Raw genomic sequence first — 27,765 nt, forward strand, 5'->3', positions numbered from 1 at the left:
TTTGTTCACGTTGGCCGGGGGAGGGGTGCTGCAAAGGTCGTAAGTCCCTTCTTTTCAGTGTTGTCGTGACTTTGAATGGTCACTAAATGAAGCATCGTAAGTCGAGAACTACCTGCACATGGTTACAAAACTTGCTTCAAGAGGTTTTTTTTTTTTAAAAAAAATAAAGTGTCTTTTTTTAAAGACATTTCTAAATCTAAAACTTATTGGACTTTGATGTTGGCTTTCTCTAATTCCACCCAAACTGGCATCGTCTTCATTAATTGCTTTAACGAAGAGAGTAAGTCGAATTTGCAGAGAAGATCAAATGAATGCAAATCCACTAAGGTGAAGAGAAATCTCATTAAGTGTCTCCATTAAAGAAATGAAGAAGTCTTGAAAATTCAAAAAAAAAAAAATCTTTAGAAATGAAGGAATGTCTATCTTTCCTCTTCGGGGCCTTCAGAAAAAAATCAAAAAAATAATCCCAAGAAGCTAAAGGGGGAAACAGAAGCCCAAAGACTCCCAAACTATCTTGAGAGAAAGAGAAAAAAACAAACTCTGCTTTTCTAGCTAAACTGCCATCTCAAATACAGGCTGTCCTCGACTTACGACCACAATTGAGCCTCGAATTTCTGTCGCTGAGCCAGACCTTCGTTAATTGACCTTCGTTTGCCCCGTTTTACGACCTTTCGGGCCCCAGTGCTTGAGTCAAAATCGAATCGAGTTTCTTAAAATCAAATCAAGTTTGTTACAGTCGAAGACCAGGATTCTTAAACCGATTCCTTGCTTGAGAGAGGGAGAGGAAAGAGAGAGAGAGAGAGAAGGAGAGGAGAGAGAGAGGAAAGAGGAGAGAGAGGAGAGAGAGAGGAAAGAGGAGAGACACACAGAGAGAGACAGAGAGAGGGGGAGCTTGAGAGAGGAAAGAGGAGAGAAAGAGGGAGAGAGGAGAGAGAGAGGAAAGAGGATAGAGAGAGGGAGAGGAAAGAGAGAGAGAAGGAGAAGAGAGAGAGAGGAAAGAGGAGAGAGAGAGAGAGAGAGAGAGAGAAAGAAAGACCCCCTTTTGCTTGTGCTCCTCTGCTGTTAATCAGATTCTAATTGCATTCAGCACGATGCCAGAGGTGCCTGCAACCAATAAGGAGGTGATGGCAAGCAGCTGACAGAAGCTGTCAAAATAGGCCCCGAAAAAGGGCGTCCCAGGCAGGGGGGGAAACTTGACGATAATGCGAAAATGAGATACAAAACTAGGGGGCAGAGAAGGAGGTGTGGAAATGGAAACACACACACACAGAGACACACACACAGACACAACTTTCCTCTGGCTACGGGCAATATTTACTATAAATTTACAATGCACAGAGAACGCTTTAACATTGCGACCCTTTTATAAAAGGAAAAAGAAAAGAGTCACCCCTGGTGGAGGGAAGATTCTGAGAGAGGGGGTTGTTATTATTCCCATTTCTCTGACGGGGAACTGAGGCCCGAAGCGGATAAGCAGGAGGAGGAGAGGAAGAAGCAGCAGCAGAAACGGCTGAAAGGGAAGCCAGTCTGGACTAGTGGTGAAGGCTCTTGGTTAGAACCAGGAAATGGTGAGTTCTAGTCCCGCTGGGTGACTTTGGACCCATCACCAGGAGACAGTGAGGGAGAAAAGAAAGAACCTACAACAATAGAAGAAGGAAGAGAGGAGAGGAAGAGGAGGGGAGGAAGATGGAAGTAAGGAGAGGAAGATGGAAGGGAGAATGAGAGAAAGAGAGAGAGGAGGAAGGGAAAGAGGAAGAGAGGAGTAGGGGAGAGGTAAGGGAAGAAGGAAGGGAAAGGAGAGGAAGGAAGAAAGGAAAGAAGGGAGGGAGGGAGAAAAGAAAGAACCTACAACAATAGAAGAAGGAAGAGAGGAGAGGAAGAGGAGGGGAGGAAGATGGAAGTAAGGAGAGGAAGATGGAAGGGAGAATGAGAGAAAGAGAGAGAGGAGGAAGGGAAAGAGGAAGAGAGGAGTAGGGGAGAGGTAAGGGAAGAAGGAAGGGAAAGGAGAGGAAGGAAGAAAGGAAAGAAGGGAGGGAGGGAGAAAAGAAAGAACCTACAACAATAGAAGAAGGAAGAGAGGAGAGGAAGAGGAGGGGAGGAAGATGGAAGTAAGGAGAGGAAGATGGAAGGGAGAATGAGAGAAAGAGAGAGAGGAGGAAGGGAAAGAGGAAGAGAGGAGTAGGGGAGAGGTAAGGGAAGAAGGAAGGGAAAGGAGAGGAAGGAAGAAAGGAAAGAAGGGAGGGAGGGAGAAAAGAAAGAACCTACAACAATAGAAAAAGAAAGGAGGAGAGGAGGAGAGGGGATGAGAGGAAGAGGAGGGGAGGAAGATAGAGGGAAGGAGAGGAAGATGGAAGGGAGGAGGAGAGAGGGGAGGAAGGGGGAGAGGAATAGAGGGATGGGGAGAGATAAGGAAAGAAGGAAGGGAAAGGAGAGAGGAAGGAAGAAAGGAGAGAAGGGAGGGAGAAAAGAAAGGGAAGAGAAGGTTGTGTCAAAACAGGGGAGGAGTGGTAAACAAAGGAACCCACATGGTATGTTAGAACCCTGTAAGTGGAACAACAAAAGTATAAGAACGAGGGATGTAAAAAAGAATAACAACGATGTGAATATATACCTACAATTGAGAACAAAAATTTAAAAAAAACTTTGCTGGAAAAGAAAAGAAAAAGGAAAAAGCCCAAGATGGTTTAATGAGATCAAAAGCCTCAGAAGGAAAAAAAAAAAACACTTCTGCATTCAAATATTAAAGAACAAACAGCCAGACAGCAGGTGGGTTTTTTTTTTTTTAATGTTGTTATTTCTACTTCTCCTACTCAGCTCCCAACTGGACTTTTTAATCTGTTCAAGTACCTACCAATTTCTACCCAAGAGCTGCTATTAGGTTGAGTCAGCCCACTGGCTCACCTCCCTCCTTTGGCAAAGCTCGGGAGCGCCCCCTGCAGATCCAAGAGGAGAAACGCTAACGGCCCATCCATTTTTCAGCAGCTGGAAACAGCTGGTTAAGTAGATCCTAAGGCTAAGGCTGTGGTTTTCCCAGTTGCAATGGAGGGCAGTGGAAGCTGGGCCATAAGGAAGGCTGAGTGCCAAAGAATGGAGGCTTTTGAGCTCTGGTGCTGGAGAAGACTCCTGCATTGAGTCCCTTGGACTGCAAGGCCATCCAGCTGGTCAGTCCTAGAGGAGATCAACCCTGACTGCTCTTTAGAAGGCCAGATCCTGAAGAGGAAACTCAAAGACTTTGGCCACCTGATGAGAAGGAAGAAGGACTCCCTGGGGAAGAGCCTCATGCTGGGAACGATGGAGGGCAAAAGAAGAAAAAGGGGACGGCAGAGAAGGAGGTGGCTGGATGGAGTCACCGAAGCAGTCGGCGTGAGCTTCAATGGACTCCAGAGGATGGTAGAGGACAGGAAGGCCTGGAGGAACGTGGTCCATGGTTGATACAACTTTGCAACAAACAACAACATAAATTGTGGCTCATCCAGAATTGGATTTTGTTCTGGTACATCTCCAGACAAGCCAAGTTACCTTCAGTGTGACATTTATAAACACCGTCTAGTCACCCAAAGCGTAACAATACCCATACAGTGACTCCTCCCACACCCCACCTCGGAGACCAGTGTTGTTGCTGTTGTTTTAATTTTGGCAACTTTAAGATGGGTGGACTTCGATGGCCACAATTCTGGCCCTTGAGATCCACCCGTCTTAATCAAAGAATATTTGCAGTTCAACTGTGGGATCGTTGGGTGTGAGCCTCTGAGCTTGGTGGTTTTTCTTACAGATGTTTTGGTACCCAACTAGGAAATGTCATTGGGGCTAGAAGGCAATGGGGTTTGCAGAGAGGAGGAGAGGAGAGGAAAGGGGAGGAGGAGGAAGAGAAGGAGGACGAGGAGGAAGAGGAGGAAGAGAAGGAGGAGGAGGAAGAGGAGGAGAAAGAAGAGAAAGAGGAGGAGGAGGAAGAGGAGGAGGAGACTGAGACTGCGGGGACTTTGGTGAGGTTTTTTGCAGACATTTCAATACCCAACTACGAAACTTCATCAGTGCTAGAAAGAAATGGGGTTTGCAGAGAGGAGGAGGAGGATTTGAGTTTTCTTGCAGACATTTCATTACCCGACTAGGTAACATCATCAGTGCAAGAGAAGGTGGCCTTTGCTCCTGGCAAACATCTGAAAGCAAACAGCCAAACTCAAAAGAGCACCAAAGACTCCACAAACTAATTGAAGAAAATATTTATAGCTGTGGGGGTTCATGATACCTTCTGAGCTTTGGTTTCCTCGGATGTTTCATTATCCAACTAGGTAACATCATCAGTGCTAGTTGGGATAAGGTTAAGCTGGTTGGGTAACGAAGTAACCAAGCTCAGAGAGCACCAAAGACCTCACCGCATCCATTTCTTTGGCTACAAAGGGCAGCCCTCATCCTTACCTGAAAAGTTCTCTGATCTCTTTCACCGAGGCCTGGAAGGGGATATTCCGCACCAAAATCTTGGAATTCACTTGCTTCTTGCTGACTTGCTTCTTACGAGCGGTTGCCACGGTGGACCTGGTGATCCGAAAGAGACGGGCATCAGTGCTGGGAGCCAGGATATTTTTGTTCTGACCGAGGCTTCCCGAGAGCCTGAAGCCAACTCCTGGTCCCAACAAAAAAACCCTTTTATGAATTGACTGTGAATTCTGCTCATTCACATCCAGCAAAGTCTTTCGAGGGAGGATTTACAGTCACAGACCTTCTCTGGCTTGGAAAGCTGCCAGGCTGATATCTGTAAAACGTGACAAGGAGCCTCGGAGAGTCACAAACCAATTAAAGGAACTAATTGTCTCCTGCAAACTCCACTCCCCTTTCGCTCCTCTTTTGTTTCCTCTGGGAGGGGCCGTTCATCGTCCACCTGTGGCCTTACTCCCAAGTTGACCCGTTTTCTTAGTTGTTCTTGCCTTCTGGCAACTCTGCGCATGCACACACTGGGAACAGGCTCCAGCTGTTCTTCTTCCTCACTGATGTCTGACTCTGACGGCAGCTGATAACTGTCAGATGGCCTTGGCCCCCTCTCTGCCTCCGACACAGAGCCCTCATCCGAGCCTTCCCCAGACTCCAGGACTGGCCCAGGTTCCTCCCCAACCTCCTCCCTGTCCGAATCTGCTGCCAGCTCCACTGTCCGGCCACAACAGTTTTCTTGGGTCAAGCATGAGATTGAAGCCAAGTCCGTTGGCATTTTAGCTTAAGGGGACCTCCAAGATCTATTGAGGATTGCAAAGAAGCCAAACCACCCACCATCTAACTGTTTTGACCCAGCTCCCGAAACATGACACACCCTCTGACGTGAACTCAAAAGATTCCTTTATTAGGAATGCTGGCAGTCTTGGCAAAAAGTTTCTCTCACACAGCAGGCTAACAAGTCTGTCCGGCCAGGAGATGAAAAGTTGCCTGCCACATCTATTCATCTCCGCCCCTGCCTTTTATCCCCAGAGCTAGAGTGGGACTCTGCTTAGCAGTGGTGGCTCTTTCGTCCCAGGGACCGGCCCATAGATTTCCACTGCTCTCCTCTCCTCTGCCTTCTGCACATTCGCACGTCTGGCACTGGACTCAGCTGTTCCTCCTCTTCCTCATCAGCCACCTCCAGACCTGGGGGCTGTTGACTCTCCATCGGAGGGCTGACAGACGCCCCAGGCTCTGCCTCTGCCTCTCTCCTTCCAGCTCCATTCCCTCTTCCCCCTCGGAGCTCTCAAGTTGCCTTGATGCTGACCCAGACTCCCACGTGGCCTCCTCCTCTGATTCCACTGCTGGAGGAGCCAGTGGCCAACAGGACTACACTAACACAGGACTAACGCCAGGGACCAATTCCCATCACGATCTGGGGAACGGTCCAATAAGAGGCAGCATCGCCTACAACTGGATAGCAGGCAGTTTCTTGGACTGTAAAGGAGATGGAGAAAGGTTGTACTTGCAAGATTCAGCCACTCACATACACACACAAACGTTTTACAGCCAAAGAAACTAGGCAGGGTACCTTCTGAGCCTTTCCACCCCACTACCCACTCTCTAACTAAGGGCTAAGATAGTCCTTTATCGGATTGTTCCCTCCGCAGCATCTCTCCTACCAGCTTCCCAAGGTCTTCCCACCTACCAGCAAGTTATCTGAGACCAAAAAGCCCACTTCCACGCCTGACAAAAGTCCTGGTGGAATTTGGTAACCGAGTCTTCCAACCAAGGTCAAATTGCCAGGGTCAAGTTTACACGCCCGCATAAAATGCTTGGATGGAGTTTTTCCAGATAGGAGAAGGACCACCAGTTGGGGGTCTCTTCTCAAAAAACTTACTTGACGGCTCTTTCAGATATTTTCACTTCCAGCTGATGGCCGTCCACAGAGCAATCCTGAAAGAAAGCAAATTTGGCTGATGCAAAGGCTAGAAAACCCTTTTCTTTCCGCCAAATAAAAATGCCGCAAGGAAGAAAAGATATAATAGGTACAAAAAGAAGAAAAAGAGGGGGACGAAATCTAGGAACAGGGGATTAGTAAAATCAAATGAAGTATGATCACCATGGCAACGGTATGTGGCTAAGTAAGATGTGAGTGAACTATGCTAATATTATGAATTGTGCAAACTGATTTAAGTAAAATGTTTATTATATAAAAAAACTGAATTTGAAGAGGCATGTTACTTAGAGAAAATAGATGGAAATGAAATGATAAATGTGGTTTATTTTATATTTAAGTATGTAATAAAAATTAAAAGTTGGAAAACAGGGGAAAAAAATAATACGGCTAAAATTGGATATGGAAATGTAATGTAAAATGAATTATCTATAGGTTAAAGGGTGGAAACCGGACAATACTCTGTTTATATATATTTTTTAAATTATGTAACAAAAAATAAAAAACTTTTTTGGGGGGGAAATGTCGCAAGGAGTGCCTAGCGAACTAGCCACAGAAGCGGGTTCTCTGACACCTCGAATGAAAGCGGGACTAATTGCCGTATTTTTCGGTTACAGCGTTCCGAGTGACTCAACATATTGTTCTGTTGACTAGCCCGGGTTCGAGACCCAAGCACTGATTGACAGGGTGAGCTCCCATTCCTGGCTCCAGCTCCTGCCTGCCTAGCAGTTCGAAAACATGCAAATGCAACTAGATAAATAGGTACCACTTCGGTGAGAAGGTAACAGTGTTCTGAGCGCCTAAACATATTGTTCTGTTGACTAGCCCGGGTTCGAGACCCAAGCACTGATTGACAGGGTGAGCTCCCATTCTTGGCTCCAGCTCCTGCCGCAGTTTGAAAGCAAGCAAATGTGACTAGATAAATAGGTACCACTTCGGTGAGAAGCTAACAGTGTTCCGTGAGCCTGGACGTATAGTTATGCTGATCACATGACTATGGGCCATTCCCACAGACCGCCAGGCACTGTTACCTGTAATTGCTTGACTGCTTTCTGGGCATAATCTGGCTTCTTGTACTCCACAAATCCAAACCCCATGGAGAGGAGGTTGCCTAAAAAGAACACCGGCGGAAGATCAGAAATGGATTAATGCTAAAATACTTCCCTGTTCCTTCTCTAGCTTAGCAATCCTCAGCCTTCAAAGTGGCCAAGTGATTGAATTTGGCTCCTTTGACCGTGAGGATGCTATGAGCAAGAACTGGTTGTAAATCTATTTTTTCATTGTTTGAACAGTCACCGTTCTCACCCAGGCTTCCTTAAAAAGCAAGAAGCAGAGTCTTGGTCCTGACTAAATCTCTTTTATTTACACAACTGTGAATTCCTTTCATTCACAGTCAGCAAGGCTTGGCGAACAGTCTTTCAGAGGAATGTTTATCCACACGAACCTTATCTCGCTTGGAGAACTGCCAGATCACTAGTTTCCAAATGCAGGGCAAGGCACTTAACTCTTATAATCACAAACAGAACTTTCCACTCTTGAAATGACCAGAGAAATAAATTGTTTCCTGCAAAATCCCCCTCCCCGTTCTCTCCTCTTTTGTTTCCTATGGGAGGAGCCAATCACCTCCAAGGTGTGGCTTTACTCCCAAGTCGACCCTGCTTTCTTAGTTGTTCTTATCTTCTGGCAGCTCTGCGCAGGCGCACACTGGGAACAGGCTCCAGCTGTTCCTCTGCCTCACTGCTGTCTAGCTCCCTCTCTGCCTCCGACGCAGAGCCCACGTCTGAGCTTTTCTCAACTCCCAGGACTGGCCCATGTTCCTCCCCAACCCTCCTCACTGTCCAACTCTGCTGCCAACTCCGCTGGCCACCCACGGGCCACAACAGTCACCAAATAAATGGTTGTAAGTCAAGGACCAACCAGCTGTGGGTTACAAGAAATAAAGTCAAACACGCCCACGGTACAAAAGAACTGCAAGGAAAAATACTCAGGAAAACACATACCGGTTTTATCTTTCTTCTTGGTGATGGTGCAACTCCGCACAGCGCCAACTTTTGAAAAAACCTGGAAAAGAAGAAAGAGGAGCATACTTTTAAGTTTTATTCTCCTGTATAGTGCCCCTCTGCTTTTCTCCCAGACGGGAAGGACAAAGGGAGAGAAAGTGGGAAGAAAGATGCTATGTGACATCAAAATTATACACTAGCAAGCAAGACAGAGTATGGACGGCCATGAAGTACAAAGCAGGTTTCATAATGTGGAAAGAGGGAAGGAAGGAAAAGAGAGAAAAAGACAAAAGGTAAGAAAAGAGGGAGGAAAGGAAGGAAGGAGGAAGAGGAAGGGAAGGAAGGAAAAAAGGTAAGAAAAGAGGGAGGGAAGGAAGGAAAAGACAGAGAAAACGTAAGGAAAGGAAGGAAGGAAAAGAGAGAAAAAGGCAAAAGCTAAGAAAAGAGGGAGGAAAGGAAGGAAGGAAGGAAAAGGAAATAGAAAATCAGGAGTGACTTTATCTGCCCCACTTCTTAAACCAGATAGGAATCAAAATCAGATGAACTAATTCCACTTCATTGTCAAGCTACACTGACAGACTCTTGCAAGTCCAACAGTACAATTGTCCCCCTGCCACCTTTACCACAAGAGGGTTTCTTCTAGTCTTCATCTGGTTGCCCCAACCATTCTCCAGCTGTGGGCTATGCCCTCTCTTATCTGACCATTGTCTCTTCACTCTGTCCCCCACTCTGTCCCTCTTTCTCGCAGGCCATTACATAGCCATGAAATCCCTGAAAATCACCTCTTTTAGCGTGTCTTCTGTAGTGCTGAAGTTGAGGTTTTTTATGAAAATGGTACAGCCTGGAAGAGTTTCTTCCTCCTCCTCCTCTTCCTCCTCCTCCTCTTCCTCCTCCTCCATTTGCTTTTCAGAAATCCCTGCAAGAGAAGGAAGGATGAGTGCATCTAAGGGAAGGTGATGATCATTGGTGGCTCAGTGGCTATGACGACAAGCTTGTCGATCAGAAAGGTTGGCGGTTCGAATCACTACTGCTGCATAACAGAGGGAGCTCCCGTGACTTGTCCCGGCTTCTGCCAACCTAGCAGTTTGAAAGCATGTGAAAAATACAAGTAGAAAAATAGGAACCACCCTTGGTGGGAAGGGAACAGCGTTCCGTGCGCCTTCGACGTTGACTCATGCCGGCCACATGACCACGGAGACGTCTTCAGACAGCGCTGGCTCTTTGGCTTAGAAACGGAGATGAGCACTGCCCCCTAGAGTCGGAAACAACCAGCACTCCTTCCTTCCTACCCGCCCTCCCTCCCTCCTTCCTTCCCTTTCTTCCTGTGCAGTACTTGGAAAGGAGTATCAAAGGCTAACTCTTCCAACTGTAAGCAGTTCGATCCTGACCGGCTCAAGGTTGACTCAGCCTTCCATCCTTCCGAGGTGGGTAAAACAAGGACCCAGATTGTTGGGGGGCAAGAGGCTGACTCTGTAAACCGCTTAGAGAGGGGCTGTAAAGCATTGTGAAATTGTACAGAAGTCTTAAGTGCTGTTGCTGTTACCGTCTGAGATACTAAGGAGGGTTCCTTTCTCCGTCCGTTATGCAGCCATGGGTTTTTCTCCCTCTTACCTGACCCAAACGCATGATAACGTGGAAGCAATTCTACTCAACTGCCCCAGCCCCCCCCAAAAAAAACATACCTTCCTGGGTTTGTTCCTCGCCTTCCTTTTGCTCTTCAACCTCTGACATTTTTCTCCCAGGACCAGAAAAGACCCCCATGGGTGCCCATTCGAGGTAGAGAGGGATATGTTGGAACTGAGCAAGGAAGAAGGAAAACGGTGCAAAGAAGTTAAAACGAGGAAGGGCGAAAAAAATATTCGGTATAAATCAGTGCAAGGATTTTAAAAAAAAAAAACAAGGAGGGAAGGAAGGAAGAAAAAGAAAAGGGGGAGGGAAGAAGGAAGGGATTGCTATCATGTCTGGGGTAAGCTATCCATGCGCCCACCGGAATAGCTGAGACCCAGGCAACAGAACTTGAGGCTTACCTTGGAGTAGGCCAACTTGGTGAATGCTTTCTTGGCTTCGGTGGGTTCCAGGAACTCCATGATGGCTGTCACTCCTCCTTCGGGCAGCAGGACCCGCCCGAGGCTCCCGAAAGGCCCGAAGACCTCCTCCAGCTGTTCTGCCTTCGTGCCGGCAGGCAGGTTCTTCACCAAAATCACCGTCTTGCTCCGTTCTCCAGCCGCCTGGAAGAAAGGAAAGAGAGAGAGGCTGCGTTGCAAAGGTGACAGTTAATTTGAGAGCCGATCCCTACGATCGCCCCGAAAGGCTACAAAAAGCAAAGTATTTTACAGCCCAAGGGAAGCAAGTATGCTGATTGCTCAAATTTTCTTTTCTGACGGCTTCAACCGCTACTTGCGACGTCACACATTTAGTGAGATGGAATGAGGGTTCAAACGGCCGCCATTCCCTTACCTGGCTGAAGGAATCCAGACTGACTCCGTTGTCCAGCAGGAACTGGCGTACGTTTTGAACAAGTTCTGTTTCCCCAAGTGCCACCCTCACCGCCACGCTGCCCTTGCCTTCCTGCCGAGAGAAAAAGGAAGTTAAGAGGCATCCAGTTTTGGTCACCACACTATCAAAAAGATGTTTCCCTCTCTTCTCTCCCTTCCTCCCAGGCAAAGTATAACTTCTGCCCTTTGAATAGCATGTCTCTGGGGTTCAGTTTACATCCAGTTTTGGTCCCCGTCACAGAGAATCTCTACTGCACCCTTGATCAAAAAAGGGCAGGAGACCTCCGAAGTATAAATCTGGGACATCCCCTCCAGCCAGAATCCGCCACCAATTGGTCCCCGGTTCCTGTAGATTAGAATATCCCTCTTATGGGAAGAGAGTTGATTTGCGAGGCTCCATCAGCCCCAGCTGGATACACAAGAGGGATGGAAGAATGCCAAAGGCTGGCATCTAGAAGACCTCGATGGTGCCATGATGTCTCTACTGGGGAGCCGGGCCCTGTAACCTTGAACGGTTGCAGGAACCGGGCCTGGCTAGTCTAGTGAAGAGAAGGACCAGGGGAGACAGGATAGCAGTCTTCCAATATTTGAGGGGCTGCCACAGAGAGAAAGGGGGTCAAGCTATTTTCCAAAGCACCCGAAGTCCAGACAAGGAATAATGGATGGAAACTGACCAAGGAGAGATTCAACCTAGAAATAAGGAGGAATTTCCTGACAGTGAGAACAATCAACCTATGGAACAGAAGTTGCCTTTGGAAGTTGTGGGAGCTTCATCACTGGAAGCTTTCAAGAAGAGACTGGACTGACACCTGTCAGAAATGGTGTAGAGTCTCCTGCTTGGGCGGGTGTGTGTGTGGACTAGATGACCTCCAAGTTCCCTTCCAACTCTGTTAAAAAATTCTCAAGATCCCTAAAAGTTGTGTGCACAACTAGTGACCTGTTAGATGAGGTGGAGGGATGAGGGGAAGAAAGCTATTATACATCATTCCAACCAACAATCCTATAAAAAGGAATATTTGTAGCTCAGGGTTGAAATGAGAAGTCCTTGGTGCTCTTGAGTCTGCTTGACAACTAACTCCTATTTATGACGGTCGTAGTGTCCCGGGGTCACGTGATTCGCTTTTGCGACCTTCTGACAAGCAAAGTCCAATGGGGAATGCAGATTCACTGGGACTAATCCAACAGATGCAATGATCCACTTAACAATGCTGACAAAAGAAGTTCTAAAACGGGGTGAACTCACTTCGCAAATGTTTCCACTTAGCAGCCTAAATTTTGCCCTCCCTTGTGGTCCTAACTCGGGGGCTATGTGTAACTTCAAACAATTGCTAAATTGTTAAGCTACCTGACATTTCCCAGGTAATGACATCCTAAAGTTGCCAAGCTTGAAAAGTACTGAATTAAGGGGAACAAAAAAACAAACAAAAAAAACACCCACACCATTCAGTCTGAATTTTTGGCCGAAGATTCTACCCGATGGGCAAAACCTACAGTTCCAACAAACAAACCATGATAAACTCACATGATCCAGCACTTGACTCTTGGTAGCGTTGTATTTGTGAGCAACAGCGTCGGCCACGGCATTCGTTCCCATGAAGAGGGTGTTCCAGTTGTGGGAGCTGGGGAGAGGAGAAACATTGTGAGTTCCGCTGTTTGGGAGGACTGGAAGAATAATATTCCCAAAGTGGGAGGAACGGGTTGCGAACATGTCACAATTTGCAGAAACGGCTGAAGCGTTCGGTTTGGCCCTAGAACCAACAAAGCAATGTTTGTCTTCGTTGAGCAAAAAAGCCCATGTGAGGTTTCCAGACTTGTTCTTGTTGGTTTGGACAGAGACCGATCAACAAATCTGGGAAGAATGGAAACCTTTATGTGGACTTTTTGCTGAATGAATCATCAAAAAAAGAAGGGATGATTTATGGATCTGAAGATAATTTATTAAATGAGGAGGCCAGGAGATTTGCAAAAAGTTTAAGGAGAGGAGGGACGATAAGATTGTAATTATTAGAGAATAGATGTATGTCAGGCCTGCAGTTATATTCCTTTTTAGGATCTTTGGCCTGCCACACTCTATTATTTCCATTATGCTGTTTCATTAGTGTAGAAACTGGGAGGGGGAATAGAAAGGAGTAGACTTGTGGAATGTGTTGTTGTCATTCTTTTCTAGAAGCCCAAGGTCATCTTTTGTCTATATATATATATATATGTATTTGTGTTACAACCCCTGGTATGCCCAGGTTCAAATCCCAGTATGGGTATGGCTAGCTGATGAGAGCTAAATAGCTTGAAATAGATCTATACTAGTCTCCCTTTATTTATTTATCAGCACAAATACAACACACACACACACACATATGGATATTGAAGCAACCTATAGAATAGTGATGTATATTATTGGAAAGACTAAACACAAAGGTAATTTAAGAGGCATATTAAAGTTAACTGGCAATATATATACTTATGATATTGATACAACTTATAGAACAGTGATGTATATAATTGGAAAGGAAGAATAATGAAATAGCTGTTATGTAATTATGAGTGATACTGATACTGGAGCGCTATAAAGATTGAAAATGTGTTATAAATGACGAAGCATGTTCAATAAATAAAATCTAAAAAAAGATTGTAATTATCTGTTAAAAAGGAAGATCAGAAGTCATTTAACTCTTTAGTTTTCATTTCTTACTCTTTTTTTTTCACTTTTTATTTCTTTTATTTCTATTAGATGAAAGATATAAACAAACAAAAAGAGAGGAAGATAATTTATGCAGGCACAAACCTCAAGCTGTTTGCTTTATCTTTCGAGGCCTTTTGCTTCTTGTACGAAGACGACCCTGCAGACTCTGAGCTCTCTGCTTCTTCCTTCTTGATGGTTGAAGGCAACACGTGAAGCATTCGGCCCTAAGAGACAAAATGAAAATTTGAAATATCGATCCTGGAAACAGAACAAGTAGAAAGGCCTAAAGTTATCCTGGATCCTTAAGTCTTGGAAAATCTCTGCAACTGACAGGCTCCAAAACCTAAGAAAAAAACACGCTGAGGTTCTTCTAAGCAGTTTTCCTTATTGCTCTTTGCCTATAGACTGAATCTTGCCAACTTCTATGCAGTTTTCCTTATTATTCCTTTCTATAGACTGAATTTTGCCAACTTCTATGCAGTTTTCCTTATTATTCCTTTCTATAGACTGAATTTTGCCAACTTCTAAGCAGTTTTCCTTATTGCTCCTTGTCTATAGACTGAATCTTGCCAACTTCTAAGCAGTTTTCCTTATTGCTCCTTGCCTAGACTGAATTTTGCGAACTTCTAAGCAGTTTTCCTTATTGCTCCTTGTCTATAGACTGAATCTTGCCAACTTCTATGCAGTTTTCCTTATTGTTCCTTGTCTATAGACTGAATATTGCCAAATCAAAGAAGACTACTTGCACCATAAGACACATCCTCTGGGAACTATGATGGAGGTACTATCTTCACCCTCTTTCACCCACAAAAAACTACTTGTATTGCAAAGGACTACTTGTAAGTTGAATCTGGTCCTCATCCCATTAAGAAAAAAATGCTATTATAATTTACACCGGTCCTTCAATGGAGCCCCAAAATAAGTTTTCCATATATGGGAAACCCAGGAAAGAATCTTTAACTGCCCAGAGCATCCTTTGTCTGACTCCCAGGGCCGCATAGAGACATCCACCAATCCGTTTGTACCTGGAAAACCTGCCCGTCCACTTCTGCAAAGGCCTTCACGGCATGCTCAGGAAACATGTAGGTGACAAACGCAAAGCCTTTGGGCCTCTTGGTCAGGCTGTCAATAGGGAAGTGGATCTCGGAGAGAGGCCCTGTGGAATAATAACGGATCCATGTGGGAGAAGCTACAGTGGCACAGTGGTTAGGGTGCAGTACTGCAGGCGACTTCTGCTGCCTGCCGGCTGCCTGCAACTGGACAGTTCAAATCCCACCAGGCTCAAGGTTGACTCAGCCTTCCGTCCTTCCGAGGTGGGTAAAACGAGGACCCAGATAGTTGGGGGCAAGAGGCTGACTCTGTAAACCGCTTAGGGAAGGCTGTAAAGCACTGTGAAGCAGACTATAAGTCTAAGTGCTATTGCTACTTAGGAGGAAGGCCACATTAGAATATAATAGTTTCGATAGAACAGTTGATTGTTTTCGTGGTATTGTTTCATTAGCCAATTAGGTGATATCACTGATACTAGAATGAGGTTGTGAGGAGGAGTTGGAGGAGGAAGAGGAGGAAGAAGACTGTGTGGTGTTTGGTGCTCTCTAAGCTTGGTTATTTTCCTGCAGACATTTCATGACTCAACTACGTAACATCACTAATTCTAGAAGGGAATAAGGCTTGTGGAATGATGATGAAGGAGGAGGAGGAGGAGGAAAACTATGAGGTCCTTGGTGCTCTCTAAGCTTGCTTATTTTCCGGCAGACATTTCATTACCCAACTACATAACATCACTAATTCTAGAAGGGAATAGGGTTTGTGGAAAGGAGGAGGAGGAAGAAGGCTATGAGGTTCTTGATCTCTGAACTTGGTTATTTTCTTGCAGACGTTTCATTACCCAACTCAGTAACGTCATCAGTGTTTGAAGGGAGTGGAGTTTGCTCTCATTTTATATATTAGAACTGACCCCACTCTTTATTAGCACTGATGTCACTTGGTTTAGTATTAAAATCCTCAACCAATGACCAACACACTCCAACGTTGCTAAGCAACGTTGAAATCTTAAGAGGATCTTTCCTGTTTTCAGGGAACAACGCTTTGGAAAAGAGGCTTCAAGCAGCACAAAATAGCAGGACAATTTACCATGTTTGGAAAAGATGGCCTCTAATTCCTCTTCCGTGCAGGTGTAAGGAAGGTTCCTCACGAAGAGCCTTCCAGATTCCGAAATATCTTCTTCTTCCTCATCGTCTTTTTTGGTCCTCTGCCAGACCTGGCTGGACCCCTTCGCGGAGGGCTGCCCCTTAGTGCCCCTCTCTTCTGGAAACAGCTCAATGTAGCGACCACCTGCCGGGCGAAAAGCAGAATGCAGGTAGGTTCTCGACTTACAGCCTACTCTGCTCTATTCTGATTCTATTTCTATTATTTCTATTTCTATTCTATTTCTATTCTATTTCTATTCTATTTCTATTCTATTTCTATTCTATTTCTATTCTATTTCTATTCTATTTCTATTCTATTTCTATTCTATTTCTATTCTATTTCTATTCTATTTCTATTCTATTTCTATTCTATTTCTATTCTATTTCTATTCCTATTCTATTCTATTTCTATTCCATTTCTATTCTATTCCAATTCCTATTCTACTCCTTTCTAATCTATTTCTATTTCTATTCTGTTCCTTTCTATTCTATTTCAATTTCTATTTCAATTTCTATTCTATTTCTATTCTATTCCTATTCTATTCCTATTCTATTTCAATTCCTATTCTATTCCTTTCTAATCTATTTCTATTCTATTTCTATTTCTATTCCTTTATATTTTATTTCTATTCTATTCTATTTCAATTCTATTCCTTTCTATTCTATTTCCATTTCTATTCTATTTGTATTCTATTAAAACAGCAGCACCCCCGCCCTCTTTGTATGTGAAGAAAAGCCACTTAGCCCAAATAATTTTTCCCTAGGGGGAAAAAAAAAGCAGGAGACTTACCCATGTATTCTCGATCCCTCTTTAGGGCTTTCTGTTGTTCTTCCTCAGTGTTAAAATCGACAAATACGTACCCTGTGGAATTTGAAAATGATTGATATTCTAATTATTGAGAGAACTTAAGAGTGATGGGAAGAGAGACAAGGAGGAAACAGCACTCTATCCGTTTGAATGACAGTTTAGGAGGACAGCATTATGACAAACATAAAATGGCTTTACTTTTTCATCCGAAGTTGAACGTACGTACACATACATACGCACACCTGTGGCAGACTGCATCATTTATGATAAAAGTTTTGGTCTTGAATTGATTATGAAACGGAGCCCTTAACATACACAGACACACCTACTACACATTAGAGTAATAAATATAGACAAGCAAATTTAACAGGAAGAAAGGAAGGAAGAAAGGAAGGAAAGAAGATTGAGGGAGGGAGAGGGAGGGATTGAGGGAGGGAGGGAAGGAAGGAAAGAAGATTGAGGGAGGGAGGGAGGAAAGGAGGGAGGGATTGAGGGAGAGAGAGAAGGAGGGAGGGAAGGAGGAAGGAAAGAAGATTGAGGGAGGGAAGGAGGAAGGAAAGAAGATTGAGGGAGGGAGGGAGGGAGGGAGGAAGAGGGATTGAGGGAGGGAGGGAAGGAAGGAAAGAAGATTGAGGGAGGAAAGGAGGGAGGGATTGAGGGAGAGAGGGAAGGAGGGAGGGAAGGAGGAAGGAAAGAAGATTGAGGGAGGGAAGGAGGAAGGAAAGAAGATTGAGGGAGGGAGGGAGGGAGGAAGAGGGATTGAGGGAGGGAGGGAAGGAAGGAAAGAAGATTGGAGGGAGGGAGGAAGGAAGAGGGATTGAGGGAGGGATTGAGGGTGGGAGGGAGAGAGGGAAGGAAGAAGGAAGGAAGGAAGAAACAAAACTGTAACCTACTTCAAGATGGGATTGTATAGGGAGCTGTAGGAAACTAATAATAAATGTGCAATCATGCTAAATAATAAAGCTGCAATTTTGTTCAGAATCTCAGAATAAGTACAATGGGCTGGGGAATTCTGGGATTTGAAGTCCACCTAACTTAAAGTTGCCCAGTTTGAAAAACACTGCTCCAAATGATCTTAAGCAAAGATGCATTGCCACATGCATTGCAAAGGTCTCGTTTAGCCCTTTCCCTTTAAAGAATTCTACTTATCATAGATTTCTCAGTTCTGGTCTTCAACCAAAATATCCTCTTTTTGGCTTTTGCCAGACATTAATGAGCAAGCAGCATAAACAATGCCAGGGGATAGATATACTACCTAGGACTTGTGCAAAGCACTCTTAACAAACCAAAGATAAGCCACGGTCTATCTAAGAGCACAAACGACAAATACCCAATATTACCTGTCTTGTTCCCATGCGCGTTCCTTGCAATCCGGATGGCCAGGGGCCGAAGTGGCACAAAAAACTCCTTCACGTTTTGCTGCATCCATAAAAGGTAGACAATCATGAAAAAGGCAGTTAATCCTAGAGCCAACCCACATCCCTGTTCATCCCCACATGCCTGCTTTATGCTTAAACTGCTATGCTTTAAAAGAAAGAGGAGGAAAAGGAAAAACAAGACAAAACAACGAGGAAAGGGGGGAAGAAAGAGCTCAACTACCCATTGTCTCTTGCCCGCTTCAACACCTCAGTTGCTAATATGCTTTTTTTTTTTTAACCTGTCTCCCCCATTCCTTTCTTGAGTCTCCTTCTATATCTACTTCTTGGATGTCCAATCTAAATATTCCTCCCACCTCTACCCTTGAAGAAACTGCTTGGATGAGAAGCGAAACATCTTCAAGGAAAAACTAAGAATCATTAAAACTGCCCAGAAAATCACCAGGCTCCAGCTACGACATCTTCGCATCTCGCTGTTCGAGGAAGTTGCATAACATTCTCAGAGACTCTTCCCATCCTCCTTACAATCTTTTTAGACTGTTGCCTTCTGGCAGAAGATTTAGAACAATTAAAACTCGGACCACACGTCTTCTGAATAGTTTTAATCCCAGAGCTATAATTGCACTCAACAATGAACTAAAGGGCCACCATCAGTGAGCTGTTGGACAGTGTTACTTGGTCTGTTGTGTGGATGCTTGGGTGGTTTAGGGGTGGGGCATTTTTTGGTGGGTGGGTGTGGTGCTTGGGGATTGTTATGTGTGTTGGGCCTGGCCTCTGGGTACTATGTGAATTTTGTTGTATGTGTAAACTGTGTATACACATGTACAATGACAATAAAGGGTTAGGGTAGCTTACCTCTGTGACATTGAACGGGGCACCCCGCATTTTGACTGTAAATGCTGTAGTGGGCTCCCCGGTTGCGACTGATCTGTTTTCCTAAGTAAAGAAACACAAAAACATCTGTGTTTTATTTCTAACCGGAGCATTTCAACCACTGTAGCATTAGAAACTGCCTTCTGCTGAACCGAACAACTGAATATATACCGTATTTTTCAGACTATACGACGCAACGAAATTTACAGGAGGAAAACAAGAAAAAAAAGAGGTTTTTTGGCCTCCGTGTGTCGCATTTTTTGCCCTCCCAGCCCCCCAGCCGTACTCTGCAGTGCTCCTCCCGGGCCGTTTTAGCTTCTGGGGGCCTGGGAGAGCAAAAATGTGATGCGCGGAAGGCTTGGGAGCCCAAAAATGGGACGCATGGAACACTGCAGAGTGCTTCTGGGGGCTGGGGAGGGTGAAAACACGACACGCGGAGGGGTTCAAGAGTCATGGATTGTTCTCAGTCAGTTATCAGTTATGGAGTGTTTTCAGTGGAAACCACTCGGTGATCAGTCATGGAGAGTCATGGAGAGTTCTCAGCTGGATTGCTTGTGGAGGAGGAAGATCCCCAGCTAGTAAGCCCAATTCCTGGCAGCTCCTATGGTTTCCCCCGGCCGAATGGCAGCGCCAGGCCTGTGAGCTCGCTGGAGCTGACATCACGCAGCATCCCTGCGCCCCCTTTTGGCTTCCAAGTTGGTCCAGGCCCCAAACACCCTGTCCCCTGTGCATGCGTGGCAGAAATCCAAAAGACCAGCTGGCTGGCGGACGACGTGGGCACATGTGAGGTGGAACTGGGCTGGGGCAACGGCTGACGTGCCCACAGAGAGCATGCCCGCAGAGGTTTGCCATCCCAGATCTAAAGTTCGGGAGAAATGAAGAACTGGATCACAGAGCCTCAAAACTGTTTGATCCATCGGGACGTACCTGTGATGTCATTTTGGTACCCTTGGTGTCCTCAGTGAGATTCTGGACACTGACCTTTCCGGTCAGCTTGGTCTTGGTGTTAGAAGCAGCACTTGGCTTGAGGCTGGTCTTCTCTTCCACCTCTTCTTCTCCTCCTCCATCAGACGCCTCGCTGTCCGTCTCCTCGGCCTCGCTCTCCTCCGCCGACGAAGGTGAGGATTCATCGCCCTTCACCACTTTGGATCGCAAATAATCCATGTCGGAGAGCTGTCGCTGGGTTGCTGCCTTGCTCGGAGAGCTTTCCTGCTTCGCTAGGGATGGAGAACAGAACAGAGCATCGGCTATCAACTCTTCGGAAGACATAGCAAACTGACGCGGATCCAGCTGTAAGATTCCAGCTTGCAAAAAGTATCAGCTCTTATTTATGGCCATCGCAAAAGCTGGGTGACAAAACCATATCCAAAACATACAGACAAATGCATGTAAGGAATAGCCACACCCTGCAAGAGAGGCTCAGAGTATTATATATATTTTAGGCAGATAGAAAGAAAGTTTATCCAATCCGAGACAAAGATTGGTTACCAACGTGATTTTTAAAGCGTTCTTTTGTTCAAGCTCCTGTGTCTGCCTACCTTATTTGTATAGGAGTATTCCTATAGCCTTGTGTAGGGGGTGGCAGCCCCCCTCCTTTGCCAAGTTGTTTTTCGGCAGAATGCTTTAAGGATTTATGAGCCAGGAAAACTGCCTAGTTTGGTTCCTTTATCTATGCGGCCTGATATTCCGGTGTAACAATTTCTTCTACTAGCTTCCAAGAATGTGCCTAGTTTTTGAAGCCAAGAATAGAAGCTAAAGACACAGCACTGAGATAACATTTGTAATAGTGCCATCCAGTATTAAGGTTACAATTTTCTAGGCTCGAAAACAACTAATTTCTGACAGTATACAATAATATAAGCAGAAGCATAACTCTGGAACGCCTCGAGCAATCTCAACCAAACTTGGTACACAGATGACTTACCCTCTGGAAACAAATACTGTGGTGATAAGATACCCCTAACACCCCTCGGGGTGTGTGTTCTGTTAAGATAAAACGGCTTCTACCGTACTGCCTTAAAATGGCTTCTACTGTACAGCGCTGTGGAATTGCCATGGTAACGGCTTCACAGCACTCCACAAGGGGGCTCCCTCTGGTAAGGGGGAAAATCCAACATTAGGAATTGTTCATGGAAGGAGGGTTGGGATAAATAAATCCCTGGGCAGCGCTGGGTTATCAGCTAGTTATTAATTTAAAAAAAAAACATCAGGAAAACAGAATGGCTCCATTACTTTGAGCAACCTCCGCATCCATATCCTCGCTCGAGTCGTCATCGGAATCAAAATTCAGATAATCTTCAAGCACCTTAGCACGTTCCTCGGCTTTTGTGTCATTGGACCAAGTTGCAACCTGGGACCGTTTCTGATGGACAGCCAAGAAGTCTTGAAACGCCGTTTCTCTTTCCAGCTGGGCAAAGATAGGATCGTGGTTAGAAAGGATCGTAGTTAAAAGAAGTCATGCAATATTTGGGGCAACTCCTTCACCAAGGGTGAAGTTTGAAGGACAATGTCTCCTATTTCAGGATGGAGTTATTTTAAGGACATGAGGGGGGAAAAAATGATACTGGGTCTCCTCTTGCAGGGGGCTGGATTAGAAGACCTCCGAAGTCCCTTCCAACTATTATTCTATGTTCTAAAAATTGAAGGATGTCTTGGGGTTTCAGACAAATCTCCATCACTGACACAAATCTTGCAGAATGTTAAATTAATGTGGTCAATGTTCAGTTACTAATTAGTTAATCCCTGACCTCCGGTCCTTTCGACGCGCCCTAAAAAGTTGGCTTTTCCAGCAAGCCGGCCTGGCCTGTTAATGTTAATTTTAATTTATTTTAAATGTATTGTTTCTTTTTTAAAAAAAATCGGTTTGGTCTTTTTGGAAATGGGTTTAATCTTTTTTTTTAACTTTTGTGATGTGTGTTTTTAATGTTGTACGCCGCCCTGAGTCCTTTTGGAGAAGGGCGGCATATAAATCCAAATAAACCTAAACCTAAACCTAGTTGATAATCTTGTTGACTTAGCAGTATAAAAATAAAATAAACAAGCATTTTTTCCCTCTACCAATTTTTTTTTTTTTTTTTACAATGCAAGGAATATCGGGACATGGAAAGTTAAGCAATAAAGTAAACAAACAGAAGAACATAAGTAGCAAAACCAGAAGTAAAAGCAAAATAAAAAAGTAGCGTATTAAAAAACCAGCCATAACCCATTCAAGTACAAGAATGATACACTAGCAATCTTAAAAAGCAATGGAAAGTGATGTTACAAATTCAGTAACTCCCCAAGCAAAAATGCCCGTGTGTTAAAAAAAAGAAAAACCAAACTCCTTAATTTAAATGCTGACAAACCCCCCTCTTTTGTTTCTCCTGGACATCTCTATCCTCCTTGCAAATGATTCAGATTTACCTCTTTCAATTGTCCTGCTTCGTTTTTCTTCTTTGTTCCATCCTAGGAAGCAAAAGGGAAAAAGCGTTAAAACATCGCATACCCCGTGCCAGAGGAAAAGTTAAAATAAATTTAAAAGTCAGTTGGTTGAGGTAAAGACAAGAAAGTAGAATAGTTGAGAGTCTTTATCTAAAGGCAATTTGACAGGTGAGAAAGCTTGCAGGGGAGGAAAAAAATCTTTTTCTTACTTGTTTTTTTTCTCCGTGGTCTGAATTCTTTGTGGGCTTTTTAGAGGTTTCCTTTAAAAGTTGGGGCTTATTTGAATGTTTGCTCCAAGCTTTAGGCTTTGATGGATCCCCAAAAGACTTACATACTTCAACCTGGGATAAAAAAAGATATATTTATAAGCTCACTGTCTTATAGAGGTTCTCAGTCATCCAGGTCAGGATTGTGGAAAGTTACTGTTCAAAAGACTGTTGGACTTCCTTGGGAGTGTTTTCTCCCCTGAAAATATTTCGCTTCCCATCCAAGAAGCTTCTTCATTTTTAACTGAAGAAGAGTTAGAACTGAAGAAGCTTCTTGGCTGAGAAGCGAAACGTTTTCAAGGAAAAACAGTAAGCCCACCCAAACCTCATTCTTGTTTCATGAAAGTAAATTTATACAGAAGATCAAGACTTTAGGTGGTGTCTTCATCTGCCTTAGATCAAGGAGAGAGACTAACACAATCACTCTACTTTCTGAACAACAGACTAAGACAGGGATCGGCAATCTTAAACACTCAAAGAGCCATTTGGACCAGTTTCCCACAGAAAAGAAAACACAAAATCCACAAAATCCTTCCTGTGCCTGACTATTTATTAAGCAGCCACAAAACTAACATATGTAGTTGAATTAAACATTCTGTTTTCTTCTGAAACATTTCTTTTCTTGGATTTATCCACGGTTGGCCTACCAGGAGTCAAAAAGCTCAATAAATCACATGCCGGCGGGTGTCGTACATTGGCAGTTGTGACACATATTTTGAGCGACAGGGAGCCGCACCAGAGGGACGAAAGAGCCACATGGGGCTCCAGAGCCGCAGGTGGCTGACCCCTGAAACTAAGGAATAACATTGTGCCTGAACCTTGGGAAAGGTTAGCAAACCTATTTTGCACCTAAAACGCCTAGAAAACATCCAACAGCCTGAAAATGTCCAGAATTTCTTGGCCAATTTCAAAGGCCACCTTCCCCTATGCTTCACAGAGGGTAAACAAATTTAAAAGCACAGATTTGGCTCACCGTGACTCTGGACGTGTCTATGAAGCTTTTGTTGAAATGAGACTGGGCTGTTTTGGCGTCTTCTTCCGACTGAAAGCCAATGAACCCAAATTTGCGGAATTTGCCATCCTTGGTGAATTTCAAGCAGCAATCGGTCAACGTCCCAAAGGCAGCAAAGAGGTGGCGAAAACGTTCTTCCTTGATCTGTAGGAGAAGCAGTGGTGATCAGGTCATCCAAGCAGAGCTAAGAGGGCTGATGTGAATCGCCTTACAAGGTCACATCCTCTGTCATCTCCTGGATGAAATATTTTTTCTTATCAAGGTCAATTGGTTTTTGTTTTGGTTTGGTTCAATGGTGCCTGATACTCTTCCAGTTTTCTTGACAAGGTTTTTCAGAAATGTTGTTGCCTCCATCCCAGGACTGATAGAGAGGGACTGGCCCTAAGTCACCCAGCTCGCTTCGCTCCCAGAGTGGAACTAGAACTCATAGTCTCCCACTTTCTAGCCTGGCGCCTTAACCATCAGACTTAACTGCCTCGCAATTGTTTTTATATTATTTTCCTTTTGTTTTTCTTCCCATTCAATCGTGTCTGATTCTTAGAGGCTGCATTGACAAGTCTTTGCACTTTTCTTGGCAAAGTTGCAGTGGTTTGACATTATTGCCTTCCTAGGGCTGAGAGAGAGGGACTGAATCAAAGTCACCCAGCTGGCTTTCACACCTAATACAGGACTAGAACTCTCAGTCTCCTAGCGATTGGCCCAAAGTCACCCAGCCTGCTTTCACGCCTAAGTCAGGACTAGAACTATCAGTCTCCTAGTGATTGAACCAAAGTCACCCTGCCTGCTTTGATGTCCAGGCTGGACTAGAATTCCCCGTCCCCCAGTTTCTGGCCCCTGATACCTTAACTCCTGCACCCAGCTGGCCATTCCGTGCATGCACCTGCAGCCGTCCAAACTACAACTGGCTCTCCAGCTGTAACAGGAAGCTACCTTTCACACCTACAATGGGACTAGAACTCCCAGTATCCTAGAGATTGGACCGTGTCCAGGCTGGACTAAAACTCCCGGTCTCCTAGTGATTGGCCCAAAGTCACCCCGCTGGCTTTCACGGCTAAGGCAGGACTAGAACTCCCAGGATTCCGGTTTCTAGCTCCTGATACCTTAACTCCCGCACCCAGCTGGCCATTCCTTCCATGGGCCCGCAGCCATCCAAGCTACAACTGGCTCTCCAGCTGTAACAGGAAGCAAAGAAGCCACGGCTTCTACGCCCACCGCAACCCCCTCGCCCGGCCTTTCTCACCCCGTTGGGCAGGTTCTTCACAATCAGCCGCGACATGCTGGCGTCGGAGGCGGCCGCTTCAGGGAATAGCCTAGCTCGCTAAACACGCAGCCGTCTGGGCGCCGCCATTTTGCCCGGGCCGAGAGATCACGTGACTCCAAGTCCCCCTCCTTTGCGCCTGCGCGTTCGGCGCAACGCCTCGGCGTAGCTGTTCAAGGCGTCCGGGTGCTTCTCTTTCCAAAGAGGAAGAGAGAAAGAGCGATAAGAAGCTTTGCATACACACTTCCGGTTCCTAATGCGGGGATTGAAAAAAGTTTGAGGGGGCCTTTCTCTCTCTCCCTCCTTCCTCCTCCTCCTCTTCTTTTTTCTTCTCTTCTCTTCTTCTTTTTCTTCTCTCTCTCTCTCCTGGATGCATAGGATTTCAACCGTTTTTTGCACTTTACAAAGATAAAAATCAGAGTGGCTGCAAAGAATCAAGCTATTCTCCAAAGCACCTGAAGGCAGGACAAGAAGCAATGGGTGGAAATTCATCAAGGGGAGAAGCAACTTAGCAGTAAGGATAAATTTCCTGACAGTGAGGACAATTAATCAGTGGAACTGCTTGCCTCCAGAAGTTGTGAATGCTCCAACACTGGAAGTCTTTAAGAAGATGTTGGACAGCCATCTGTCTGAATGTTGTAGGGCTTCCTGCCTAAACAGGGGATTGGACTAGAAGACCTCCAAGGTCCCTTCCAACTCGTTTATTCTATTCTATTCCATTCCGTGTCTTTCCACCTCCTGATTTAGTGCCCCTTCATCTACAATACATATGTTCTTTGGAAGCGTTAAATAGGTTCAAATGAGAACCGGCAGTAGGCATCTACATCTCCGTCTTCCTCTTTGCCCGGGTCCTTTGAAAACACTTGTTCCAGGCATGCGCACAGGCAGCTCGAGTTAATTCAATGCTTCTGAGAATGGTCAGCAGGTGGCGGCAGAGGACAGGAACAATGTCCAAGTAGCTCGCCCGGGAATCTCTAATGGTGGGATCTTAGAGGAAAAAGTATTAAGAAAAAAAATGTGATTTCTTCATTTATTTTTGCCCCTGTCACTCAACAAGAAACAGAAACTTACTGAGTGGATTCACAATAAACCTGACTTTTGTTCAACCATGGTAGCTAGTCCTCGACTTATGACCAATTATACATGCTTCCTCCTCCTCCTCCTCCTCTTCTTGTAGACCTTGTAGACCTAAAAGGCAACTGGACTTCCCTGTCTTTTTCTTTGAAAACATTTAGCTTCTCATCCATCCTTCTTCTTCTTTTTCTTCCTCCTGCTCTTCCTCCTCCTCCTCCTCCTCTCCTCCTCCTCCTCCTCTTCTTCTTCTTCCTCCTCCTGCCCCTCCTCCTCCTCCTCCTCCTCCTGTCTCCATTTTCTTCTTCTGGATTAGGGAACCTAGAACAGTTCCTATTTTTTCCTCCTTAGGGTTATTTTTATTTCACTAATTGTCTTGTTGCATCCTTTCAATTTGAATCTTCGGGTTGCCTCCCTGTTGTCATGGCTGAACTGAATGAAAACTTTTTTAAAAATAAAAAAAAAGGCAAGAAAGAAACCCCGGGGCTGGCAGGACGGTGGTGGGAAGAACGACTGGAGCTGGCTAATGCTAAGAGTAACTAAGAGTCTTTCTCCCACCCGTCCCGTTCAGATCAACCTGCCAAGTGTCATTAGGCGTCTGCCTTTATCTAATGAGCTGGACATACGATGGCAAAACCCAAGGGAGCAGAGGTCACCTGGCGAGGAAATAATATTATGGGATGCCTGCCGCCCCACGACTGGATTCTCACAGGGCAGACAAGAGACCAAAAGACGCACAGCCTCTCTGGCTGGTCTCCTGCGGATGGGCGCCAAAGGGAGGGGGGGTGGCCAACCAGCTGCGGCATCCTTTTTTTTTTAAAAAAAGTTGTTTTTATTGAACACAAATTAAAACATTGGACGCAGCGTAACCGTCCTGGCGAAGTCTTTGCCATACATACTAAAATATAAAGGTATACATTATAGCCACTATATGCTTATTTATATTTGCTTTATTCAGTATTTACAAATATAAAAATATCGGAATTCCATCCATGTTGCTTTGTTTTGATCTTGTACGTTTTCACCGTTATAGCTTCACACATAATTCGAATCTCTGAAACCCACGATAAAATTTATCCCAGATCTTATAATATTCCTGATTCGTCTTTGTTCTTTAGTTCCCACGTCAATTTAGCACATTTCAGCACAAGTCAGGATTTTCCTAATTACTTCCTCTTCTTGGGGAATTTCCCTGTTTTTCCAATTTTGGACAAAGAGCATTCTTGCTGCTGCAATAATATGTATTGTTAAGTAAATTACTTAACAATACATATTATTACAGCAGCAAGAATATACCTTGTTATATTTATTGTTTATGATTCCCAAAAGAAATAGTTCTGGTGTAAATTCTACTTCCTCTTCGGTTATCTCTATCAGCTGTCCTTGAATTTTCCGCCAATATTCTTTTGTTTTTTGGCATGGCCACCACATATGATAGTATGTCCTGCTGGGCCTTGCAAAGTCCGACTGGAGCATTGCATTATTAAGCCATGATTCATGAGTTTGGGGAAAATCCTGAATGCGGACAATGGCGGTCTTTCCCGGATTGAGCTGAAGTCCTTTCCACCACCAGGGAAATTACAGGTGGTCTTTTGCCTTAAGACCCCAAATGAGTCCCAAATATCCTGTTACTAAACAAGGCAGTTGTTAAGTGAGCTTGGCCCCCGTAGGACCTCCTTTTCTTGCCACCGTTGTTAAGTGAATCGATGCCGTTGTAAAGTCAGGCACACGACTGTAACATTCATCTGGCTTCTCCCGTTGAGTTTGCCCGTCAGGAAGTCAGAAAAGGGGGTCAGATGGGATTTTGCATGGCTCTGGAATTTGGGGTGGCCGATCGTGGTCTGCATATTTTGTTATGCAGAAAAATAGGCATAACAAAGGAAAGGGGACATTAAAAATGGAATTTTCTCTTGAAGTAGAATGTCCCCCCAAAAAGCTTCTGGTTTTGTCCTAGAG

The 27,765-nt window shown here is 44.8% G+C and overlaps 1 protein-coding gene across 1 annotated transcript in view; it reads right to left on the reverse strand.

Annotated features, from left to right (window-relative positions):
- The window catches only part of RBM19 (RNA binding motif protein 19), a gene marked incomplete at its 3' end in the record, with an annotated part of 38,847 nt that extends 13,977 nt beyond the window's left edge, over positions 1–24,870 (reverse strand). Inside the window, exons 1-21 of the mRNA XM_081971841.1 lie at positions 24,721–24,870; positions 23,442–23,624; positions 22,412–22,543; positions 22,185–22,226; positions 21,015–21,189; positions 19,710–19,999; positions 18,765–18,845; positions 17,874–17,952; positions 16,516–16,587; positions 15,670–15,870; positions 14,562–14,692; positions 13,639–13,760; positions 12,379–12,475; positions 10,819–10,929; positions 10,389–10,589; positions 10,044–10,158; positions 9,144–9,277; positions 8,362–8,422; positions 7,393–7,472; positions 6,305–6,360; positions 4,417–4,533 (exon numbers count right to left, since the gene is read on the reverse strand). Of these exons, the coding sequence (XP_081827967.1) occupies positions 4,417–4,533; positions 6,305–6,360; positions 7,393–7,472; positions 8,362–8,422; positions 9,144–9,277; positions 10,044–10,158; positions 10,389–10,589; positions 10,819–10,929; positions 12,379–12,475; positions 13,639–13,760; positions 14,562–14,692; positions 15,670–15,870; positions 16,516–16,587; positions 17,874–17,952; positions 18,765–18,845; positions 19,710–19,999; positions 21,015–21,189; positions 22,185–22,226; positions 22,412–22,543; positions 23,442–23,624; positions 24,721–24,756 (2,516 nt within the window). The remainder of the gene's footprint in view (positions 1–4,416; positions 4,534–6,304; positions 6,361–7,392; positions 7,473–8,361; positions 8,423–9,143; positions 9,278–10,043; positions 10,159–10,388; positions 10,590–10,818; positions 10,930–12,378; positions 12,476–13,638; positions 13,761–14,561; positions 14,693–15,669; positions 15,871–16,515; positions 16,588–17,873; positions 17,953–18,764; positions 18,846–19,709; positions 20,000–21,014; positions 21,190–22,184; positions 22,227–22,411; positions 22,544–23,441; positions 23,625–24,720) is intronic.
- Between the last annotated feature and the right edge of the window lie 2,895 nt (positions 24,871–27,765).

This window comes from Natrix helvetica, assembly GCF_964273705.1.
Source record: "Natrix helvetica genome assembly, contig: HAP1_SCAFFOLD_224, whole genome shotgun sequence".
Classification (NCBI taxonomy): Eukaryota; Metazoa; Chordata; class Lepidosauria; order Squamata; family Natricidae; genus Natrix; species Natrix helvetica.